Here is a 10,695-nt window from a genome sequence, read left to right on the forward strand (position 1 = left end):
AATTGTGAAACTGAAAGCAAGTTGTAATCTAAAGAATCTACAAGGAAAACATTGGAAATGGAATGGTCAGGAGATATAGCAATTTTACCCAATCCTTTGACCAAACCTTGATTTCCATCCCCGAATGTGATAGCTCGTTGGGGATCTTGGTTTTTCTCATAAGAGGAAAACATCTTCTTCTCCCCTGTCATATGGTTTGTGCACCCGCTGTCGATGATCCAACTTGAGCCCCTGGATGCATAAACCTACAAAACAAATTTAGTTCTTGATTTTAGGTACCCAAACGGTTTTGGGTCCTTTGACATTAGATACAAGAACTTTGGGTACCCAAACACAAGTCTTTGACCCCTTGTGTTTGCCCCCAACATACTTGGCAACTACCTTGCCGGATTTGTTAGTCAAAACATAAGATGCATCAAAAGTCTTAAATGAAATGTTAGAATCATTTGATGCAATAGGAGTTTTCTTCTTAGGCAATTTTGCACGGGTTGATTGCCTAGAGCTAGATGTCTCACCCTTATACATAAAAACATGATTAGGGCCAGAGTGAGACTTCCTAGAGTGAATTCTCCTAATTTTATGCTCGGGATAACCGGCAGGGTACAAAATGTAACCCTCGTTATCCTTAGGCATGGGAGTCTTACCCTTAACAAAGTTAGACAATCTTTTAGGAGGGACATTAAATTTGACATTGTCTCCCTTTTGGAAGCCAATGCCATCCTTGATGCCAGGGTGTCTCCCACTATAGAGCATGCTTCTAGCAAATTTAAATTTTTCATTTTCTAAGTCATGCTCATTAATTTTGGCATTAAGTTGAGCTATGTGATTATTTTGTTTCTTAATTAAAGCTAGGTGATCATGAATAGCATCAACATTAATGTTTATACATCTAGTGCAAATGGAAACATGCTCAACGGTAGATGCAGAGGATTTGCAAGATTTTAGTTCAACAATCTTAGCATGTAAAATATCATTTTCACTTCTAAGATTGGAAATGGTAACATTGCAAACATCTAAGTCTTTAGCCTTAGCAATTAATTTTTCATTCTCATTTTTAAGGCTAGCAAGAGAGACATTCAATTCTTCAATCTTAGCAAGTAAACTAACATTATCATCTCTAAGATTGGGAATTGAAACATCACAAGCATTTGAATCAACCTTAGCAATTATTTTAGCATTCTCATTTCTAAGGTTGGCAATAATATCATGGCAAGTGCTTAGCTCACTAGATAGTTTTCACATTTTTCTACTTCTAGAGCATAAGCATTTTTAACCTTAACATGTTTCTTGTTTTCCTTAATTAGGAAGTCCTCTTGGGTGTCCAAGAGTCCATCCTTCTCATGAATATCACTAATTAGTTCATTTAATTTTTCCTTTTGTTCCATGTTAAGATTGGCAAAAAGGGTGCGCAAATTATCCTCCTCATCACTAGAGGATGCATATTTAGTGGAGGATCTTGATTTTACCTTCTTCCTTTTGCCGTCCTTTGCCATAAGGAACTTGTGGCCGACGTTGGGGAAGAGGAGTCCTTTGGTGACGGCGATGTTGGCGGCGTCCTCATCGGAGGAGGAGTCGGTGGAGCTCTCGTCGGAGTTCCACTCGTGGCACACATGGGCATCGCCGCCCTTCTTCTTGTAGTATCTCTTCTTTTCTCTCCTCTTTCCCTTCTTGTCGTCGCCCCTGTCACTATCACTTGATAATGGACATTTTGCAATAAAATGACCGGGCTTACCACACTTGTAGCAAACTTTCTTGGAGCGGGGTTTGTAGTCCTTCCCCCTCCTTTGCTTGAGGATTTGGCGGAAGCTCTTGATGATGAGCGTTATTTCCTTGTTGTCGAGTTTGGATGCGTCGATGGGGAGTCTACTTGATGTAGACTCTTCCTTCTTCTCCTCTGTCGCCTTGAATGCAACCGGTTGTGCTTTGAACGTGGATGGCGCATCTTGCTCGATGATTTTCTTTGAGCCTTTGATCATCAACTCAAAGCTCACAAATTTTCCTATTACTTCCTCGGGAGACATTAGTGTATATCTAGGATCACCACGTATTAATTGCACTTGTGTAGGGTTAAGAAAAACGAGTGATCTAAGAATAACCTTGACCATTTCATGGTCATCCCATTTTTTGCTCCCGAGGTTGCACACTTGGTTCACCAAGGTCTTGAGCCGGTTGTACATTTCTTGTGGCTCCTCCCCTTGGCGAAGCCGGAAGCGACCGAGCTCCCCCTCGATCGTCTCCCGCTTGGTGATCTTGGTCACCTCGTCTCCTTCGTGCGCGGTCTTGAGCACGTCCCAAATTTCCTTTGCGCTCTTCAACCCTTGCACCTTATTATACTCCTCTCGACTTAGAGAGGCGAGGAGTATAGTTGTGGCTTGGGAGTTGAAGTGTTGAATTTGTTTGACCTCCTCCGAGTCGTAATCCTTGTCTCCCTTCTTTGGTACCTGCACTCCATACTCAACAATATCCCATATGCTTTTGTGGAGTGAGGTTAGGTGATGCCTCATTTATCACTCCACATAGAATAATCTTCACCTTCAAACATAGGTGGTTTGCCTAATGGAACGGAAAGTAATGGAGTGCGTCTAGAAATGCGAGGATAGCGAAGGGGCATCTTACTATACTTCTTGCGCTCATGGCGCTTCGAAGTGGTGGATGCCGATTCCGAGCCGGAGGTGGAGGGTGACGAAGAGTCGGTCTTGTAGTAGACCACCTTCTTCATCTTCTTCTTCTTGTCACCCATCCAATGGGACTTGATGGAGGAAGAGGATTCCTCCTTGTGCTTGTGGGCGGACTCCCTTGAGTGTGTTCTCCCCGAGCTTGCGGACTTGTCGCCGGTCCCGAGTTCCCTCTTGGCGGATGCTCCCGACATCACTTCGAGCGATTAGGCTCTAATGAAGCACCGGGCTCTGATACCAATTGAAAGTCGCCTAGAGGGGGGTGAATAGGGCAAATCTAAAATTTATAAACTTAAGCACAACTACAAGCCGGGTTAGCGTTAGAAATATAAACGAGTCCGAGAGAGAGGGGAAAAACAAATCGTGAGCAAATAAAAAGTGAGACACGATGATTTGTTTTACCGAGGTTCGGTTCTTGCAAACCTACTCCCCGTTGAGGTGGTCACAAAGACCGGGTCTCTTTCAACCCTTTCCCTCTCTCAAACGGTCACTTAGACTGAGTGAGCTTCTCTTCTCAATCAAACGGGACACAAAGTCCCCGCAAGGATCACCACACAATTGGTGTCTCTTGCCTCAGTTACAATTGAGTTAATCACAAGAAAGAATGAGAAAAAGAAGCAATCCAAGCGCAAGAGCTCAAATGAACACAAGTCACTCTCTCACTAGTCACTATTTGATTTGGAATGAACTAAGGACTTGGGAGAGGATTTGATCTCTTTTGTGTGTCTTGTATTGAATGTTATAGCTCTTGTAAGGTGTGGGAAGTTGGAAAACTTGGATGCAATGAATGGAGGGTGGTTGGGGGTATTTATAGCCTCAACCACCAAACTAGCCGTTTGGTGGAGGCGCTGTCGCATGGCGCACCGGACAGTCTGGTGCGCCTGCCACGTCATCTGGTTGTTGGATTCTGACCGTTGGAGCTTCTGTCTTCTGGGGCACCGGACAGTCCGGTGGTGCACCGGACAGGCACTGTTCACTGTCCGATGCACCATCAATCTCTGCTCTGACTCTGGCGCGCACTGTAGTGCATTCAATGCGTTCTGTAGACGACCGTTGGCGCGAAGTAGCCGTTGCTCCGCTGGCACACCGGACAGTCCGGTGCGCCACCGGACACTGTCCGGTGCTACACCGGACAGTCCGGTGAATTATAGCGGTGCGGCCTCCAGAATTCCCGAAGGTGAGCAGTTCGGAGTTGGAGTCCCTGGTGCACCGGACACTGTCCGGTGGTGCACCGAACACTGTCCGGTGGCACACCGGACAGTCCGGTGCGCCAGACCAGGGCACGCTTCGGCTAACTTTTGCTCTCTTTATTTGAATCATTTTCCGGTCTTTTTATTGGTTTGTTGTGAACCTTTGGCACCTGTAGAACTCATAATCTAGAGCAAACTAGTTAGTCCAATTATTTGTGTTGGGCAATTCAACCACCAAAATCAATTAGGGAAAGGTGTAAGTCTATTTCCCTTTCAATATTGCTATAATACCTCCTACCACACCGCCCTACACGCCACTCCCTTCGAGGTGGTCTACGAGTGGCCTCCCCCGCCCATGCTAGCTTACATGCCTGGGACAGCCCGCACCGAAGCTGCAGATGCCATGCTTCGCTCTAGGGATGAGATTTTGGCTAAGGCTCGTCAGCGTCTCCTGCAGGCCCAGCAGCTAGCCAAGAAATACTACGACACCGGACATCGTGAGGTGGAGTTCTAGGTGGGTGACTGGGTATGGCTGCGGCTGCTGCACCGCACTACTCAGTCTCTCCACGCCGGCGCCAAAGGCAAGTTGGGACCTCGCTACGTCGGGCCTTTCAGTGTTCAGGAAAAGATTAGGTCGGTGGCCTACTGCCTTCAGCTGTCCGAGGGTGCCCGCATCCATGATGTCTTCCACATGAGCTTGCTAAAACCTCACCGTGGAGATCCCCCTGCAGCCCCGGGTATGCTGGAGCCTGTGATGGATGGTCGGCTGCTCCTAGTGCCAGCCAAGGTGCTTCGAGCCCAGCTGCGACGTGGCACGTGGCAGGTGCTCGTCCACTAGCGCGGCCTTGCTGAAGACGACGCGACATGGGAGGACCTTGACGAATTTTTCGCCACCTACCCCGACCTATAGCTCGAGGACGAGCTGTTTGCGAAGGCGGGGAGAGATGTTATGTACGACAAGGCATATGTTAGGCGTCGGCAGCCCATTAGGGGCTGATAGCCGATCGGCTAGGGTGGGCAAAGGCCCATAGTTAGCTGAGAGGCTTATCTAGATAATTAGACTTATCCAGAGCTATTAGATAGACTTGAGAAAGCTATATATATATATATATATAAACACTTGGATGAAGTCAAGCAGAAACAAGATTGTTTCCGACTTCCTTTAGCGAGTCGGGAGAACCCAACCCTAGCCGCCTCCTACTGTGTTACGCCCTCAACCACGACGTCGGGCCGCCGTCCCTCGCGACTAACCCCTCGCCCACCGATCTCTCATCACTACAATTTCATATCGGTCAGCCTAGGAAACGCGGTCCATACCAGTAATTTGGTCCATTTTCTTGTGAGCTGAGAAATAAAAAAATGAAAAAAATATAGTTGTGCTGTTTTCTGAATTCATTTGATGAAACTGTTGCTGTTCTTTGAATTGCTTAAAAATGAGTGTTATTTTCTGAACACCGTCTAGTAGTACTGTTTTGTGGATTTCCCAAATCGGGGACACCACCAGCATGTGGACGGGGCCCCGACGCGACCCCGTGATGCCTGCCGTCGTCGACGAGGCTTGTCCTCTTGCGAACGACTCCTTCCTGCCTGGTGTCTCCTAGCTCGGAGCTGAGATCATCGTGCGCGTTCCTGCAAGTTCTCGTTGCAGCAAACAGCGATGCATGGCCTTTGCCGGGGGGATCTGGTCGTGTAGGCGGTTTGATGGGAGGCAGACTGAACTGACTGCCTTTGCACACAAACAATGCAGGGCTGGTTCGAACATGAGTTCATTGCTTCAAGATCCAATCTGAAAAATAGCTTGTTCATTGTAGGACCACTTTCATGTTCTTCGTGCAATAACACCAAATGATTTTTTCCCTCCATTATAATATAAGTTGCTGATAGGCCAACTCAATCCATGCGCCCAATCAATCACAGCTTGGAGACACGGTGGCTACAGCACTCCCGAATCGTAATAGCATTCAATCAACCAATATTGTACAAACACCAATCACGATCATCTGTACCGGTAGTGTGATCCCAAGCTTACAACACCGTAATACATTTGCTTTGGTAAACCTACTTCGACAGCCAGTAGATGAAGATGAGGAACGCGCAGACTGATGCGACAAGGGAAAGGATGATAGTGTCCATGGATTTCTTCCTTCTGATAGACGCGAGGACATGGTTAATCTGTAAGGTTTGAGTAAAGTGTCCATGAGATGTAGTATATCCTAAGAAGACATGGAATAGGCTTGATTGGTTTTTATCAGAGTGCGATACATACTGTTGGAAGTCGGCTGCTGACGTTGCTTATCTTTGTAGTGATGCCGCCGAATGTTGACCGTTGAGTCATGAGAGAACCTAGTGTTGCCTGAGCTTGTGATATCACGTTATCCATCTGGTATCATTAAAAAATACTCTTCAGGCATACAAATGATAGCATTAACTAAATTGGAGATTCGTAAGGCCAACAAATGAGAAAACAAATAAAACATTCTGTCTATAGATGATTCTTTCCCAATACCAGCAAACAGAAAGAGTGCATTTTAATCCATTATCTAGCCCCCAATACTAGCAAACAAATAGAGTACACTTAATCCACTATCTAGCCTTTCCACGTCAGGCACAAATTTTATAGGTGCAATTGTCAGATCCTAGTTGCCTATAGTTATCATGCACAATTGTTCCTGAGCGAATGCAACATGGAGTGTACCAAGAGTACCTACCGAGTCTATGAAGCAACTGGCACAAAAAAATTTTGAGCAGCAATGGTCAGTGCAACAAGCGTCTGTTGCGCTAATTTGTGAATATTTACAAGCAGAACTGCAGAAACCCCTAGGCATCCTAGGGCATATAATTTATATTGGAGGGCAGAATTCCTAATAGTCCAACTATGAGTGCACCTGGGATCCATACAACTTGATAGACATCATTAAATACATTAATAGTAAGCTCATGAACTACATTACTATTTTTTAGTCATAATAGTCCAACAGTTCAAGTGTTCAGACACTTCAAATATATAGGTAAAAAATATTGGCGTATATGACACCAAAATAGGTATATTGTGAAAATATATCTCATGATAAGTCTAACAATATTTATTGATACATTTTTATATATAGTTAGTCAAACTCAAGATCATTTAACTTCATACTATGCTAGAACTGTGTCCTTTTCTGGTCAGGAGTAATAATCAACAAAACAGTTTTGAGTTTTGACTAAGGTCAAGCCTAGACTATATTTGTGATTGAAGAGCCCCAGGATGTCCGCAGGTGCTGGATGTCAGTGCGCGGTCAGCATGGCCAGGGCTGGTCCAAAGAGCGGAGGCAGCAGCACCATGGATTCTATTGCTGCTCGTGAAGGGGAGGAGGTAGGGAAGATGAAGAGAAGCACAGGGGAGGGGTTCTGGAGACTATATAGGAAGGTGCCCAGGGGGAAATGGACAAAGGACATCGTTCCTCTCTCAGGCTGGAAATGATTATTTTAATAGGTATGGTATCTTTTGCCAAATTAACAAACTGCCAGTGTGCCAGCCAGCCAATTTCACTTTTTTCCGTGTCTTCTAGCCATCACTTTCCCTGTCCTATAACAAATTTTGCCTTGAAGGAAATATCCATTACACATAGAATAGTTTTTTAGTTTCAGCTATCCTTAAAATCTTCCACAAAACATCATTTGCTCACTACCAAATTGCAGTGATTTTCAGCCTCAACGAAAACAGAAAAAACATTATAGATGGGACATAGCTGAATCATATCCCATCCCAACTATAGCCTCAAAGGTTAATCATGCTTGACTTCCTGTTGGACGTATAGTTTTAGATAGGAGAGATTAATGGTATGGACCTGTGGCATTCGGTTGTCAGCTACTCAGCTTCTCAAAAAGAATTGCATGTGTTGGCAATAATAACAGTGAAAGCCAACATGCTGAAAATTGGATTCGGGGACCCGTTAACAGGAGTTGGTGTTGATATAGCTTTATAACAAGACTCCTTTTGCTTTCACTCCATCAAAACATGTTTCATAGCCATGTATCATGAGTAAACCTATTCCATGCTAGTTAATTGTTAGTACATGGTAAAACTCATTAAGCTCCTAAGTCCTGAACTGAGCAAACCAGTAGAAACTTACACTAAGCCCACAAGTGGGTCCTACTGCAAAACATAAGATGTTGTATTCACCATTTCGTTCCAATTTTTTCAGGCATGTCCAAAAACAAGGCAAGAGGTCCTAGGTGTTTTCTCTCAACAAGAAATCAAGAATACAGAGAAACTTGAAGTTTTCAACTTGTTCTCACTAAAGTACAAAACTATTGCACATAAAGAATGTTTGATTGAAACTAATTACTGGTTAGACAACCAAAAGTGATATTATACAGACATATAGTAAAAACTAGGCAGGAACCCAGTGCTGTTTAAATACTATGGTCAGGCTGCAGAATTACTTGGTGCTCACAATTCACAAACATATTGATGTGGCAAACAAGTTCACTCAAAAGTATGAACATTTGTCATAGGTGTAGAAGGTAATACTGGCATGGTAGAATGGGTCCATTTCGATCAATTTCCAACGAGTGGTACACATGGTTCTTTATTTAACTTCATGTAGTGAGTTCCTTTATTTGATCATGTGCCATGATATCAACTTCCAATAAGAAAGGGGATAATGGAAGTTCTAGTCCAGAAGTTTGGAATTCATATTGATGTTTTTTACAAGAGTGTCCTTCCATATTGTTCTCTCAAGAACAAATAGGAGAAAAAATTGAAGGATGCCCAAAAGGAGGATATTCATACCTGTCCAGTACTCCTGCCAATCGCAGCTTGTTCCCTGAGAAGAGCTTGATCAGCTGAGTCTGATGGCTCTTCAACATCAAACTTTGCTCTGTCAAAATCTCTCAGGTCAAGGAGAGAAGCATGCTGTTGTTTCACCCTGAGACTTGATCGAAGCCGATAGAATTCCTATATTGGATGAAACAAATCATGGTGTCAAAATGCGAGTACAGTCATTTCATATATGGTGCTTTCTTAACAGTGCATTCAAAGTAGTTATGATGAATGGAACTTAGTCTAAGAGGCAACCAGGACCTGAGTAAGGTCTTGCAAAATCTCCATATGACGAGTCAGAGTATGAGAAAGAACTTCAGAACCTCCTGATGATACCCAAGTTTGCATTTGCGAATTTACTTGCTGCAACTGCTTCAGTGATCTTTCTATATCAGACTCAATATCATTCTCTGAACCATCTGATTTCATAGAAACCAATTTACGGTATGCGATCATTTGGTCATCTAACTGAGCTTCCAACCTCCGTGCCTGAAAGGGGAGATCATAAACCATTCAAAACATGGTAAACCTTACACACAATAACCGGCAAGACAGGACAAAGGAGTAGCCTACAGCATCATGAAACCATAAATACAGAGTTAGCTAATACAGTATGTCATGTTTCAGAACATTGGTAGTCTTAAACCAGAAAGATTTTAAATACATGGCGATAAAGCATATAAGTGGGGAAAAAACAGCCCACTACAGGTAGTTGGATTGAAATCCTCTACAATCATATTACCAGTAAACATACATGGCTTCGTTACGAAGATAGAGCAAGTCAATGAAAGGCTCATTTAGATATGCAGGAAATGAAATCTAGACAGTATACAGTATAGCATTCGATCAGTGCATCATTGATACAGGTTGCCTCTTCACTGGGAGAAATGCTAGATGGCATTACAAGCGGACAACTAGACTAACGGATTGTCCAAACGAAGATACTAAACCCAAATTCATCTTTTCTCGGCGCAGCATTCACTCCGGACACGAGTAGCCTACAAATCCAACAACCAACAGACCAGCCTCCTCTACAATCGCTTCTCATCACTTCTGCGCGCCTGTGTCCCCACTCCATCGCGGATTTGACAGGAGCCAGATCCCAAGTAGAGACTAGAGAGGTACCCACGGGGCTACGAGCCGCAAGAGCGGGACCGGAGGATCCATGGAACTGCAGATGGAAAGAAAAGCGCGTGGGATCCTGTCACCTGCTTGCGAAGGGCGTCCCAGGAAGACGCCTCCATGACCCCGTCTCCCTCGTCGTCTTCGGCGCCGTCCTAGCGGTTCGCCGCGTAGGGAGGACAGAGATCCTGTCAGCCCGCGGCCGCGGCTGCGGCGTCTGGTCTAGATCTCGAGCGGGCGCAGGCTACGGGCGGGCGGCGAGCCAGCGGGCGAATCGGTGGGAGGGAAGAGGATGAGCGGAAGGGGTGGTTGATGCGCCGATGTGTTTGGCGAAGGGAGATGCGTCAGGTCGGGTGGCATGGTCAACTCACCGACCGGGTGCGACCGACCGTGCTCCTCCTCCGCAGTGCTGTGCCGCTGCCGAGCCCAGTGGTGCAATGCTACAGATGGTTACTCGTTCCGCGGAACCCGACAGGGTTTAGGCTAATTTTTCAAGAGAAAATCTCTTCGATGTCATCCAATTCCTTTAATATTATCAGAATTTGTATCTTCTTTTTGATGCCATTAAAATTAAATTTTAATCTATTGAATGTTATCGTCGTTAGTTTTATTTAAAACAAATCTCTCTAATGCCAATGCCATCAAAATTTATACCGATCCTATCAATACCACTAGAAATTGGTTCGATCTTTTTATGTTTTAAAAAATCCAGAATAAAAAATATAGACCAAAGTTTAGTCCATACTTTTTAAAACCCCAAAATTACTCTGAAATATTAGTTCTATCTATTTACTTCCTAATAATTTTGAAAAACAAATATGAAAAATTGAATAGATCGAATGAATAATCGCATAGTTTTCTGGGTTCTAAAAAATATGGACTGATTTTAAAAAATTATTTA

General features: G+C 44.3%; 1 protein-coding gene across 1 annotated transcript; it reads right to left on the minus strand.

Moving 5' to 3' along the window:
* Positions 1–5,655: 5,655 nt before the first annotated feature.
* Positions 5,656–10,131, minus strand: LOC100284712 (golgi SNARE 12 protein). Its single transcript, NM_001157607.2, has 5 exons — positions 9,881–10,131; positions 8,934–9,161; positions 8,643–8,807; positions 6,132–6,245; positions 5,656–6,037 (listed from the first exon to the last, which is right to left on the minus strand). Exons 1-5 carry the CDS (start codon positions 9,914–9,916, stop codon positions 5,924–5,926), a joined length of 657 nt encoding a protein of 218 aa, NP_001151079.1. The 5' UTR covers positions 9,917–10,131; the 3' UTR covers positions 5,656–5,923.
* Positions 10,132–10,695: the final 564 nt, after the last annotated feature.

This window comes from Zea mays, chromosome 7 (assembly GCF_902167145.1).
Source record: "Zea mays cultivar B73 chromosome 7, Zm-B73-REFERENCE-NAM-5.0, whole genome shotgun sequence".
NCBI classification, from domain to species: domain Eukaryota; kingdom Viridiplantae; phylum Streptophyta; class Magnoliopsida; order Poales; family Poaceae; genus Zea; species Zea mays.

Coding starts and splice junctions, on each gene's coding strand:
- LOC100284712 (NM_001157607.2), bottom strand. CDS start 9,916: ATGGAGGCGTCTTCCTGGGACGCCCTTCGCAAGCAG. Junction 9,162..9,880: donor GGGACGCCCTTCGCAAGCAG/GTGACAGGATCC, acceptor CTCCCCTTTCAG/GCACGGAGGTTGGAAGCTCA. Junction 6,038..6,131: donor TCAGCAGCCGACTTCCAACA/GTATGTATCGCA, acceptor CAAACCTTACAG/ATTAACCATGTCCTCGCGTC.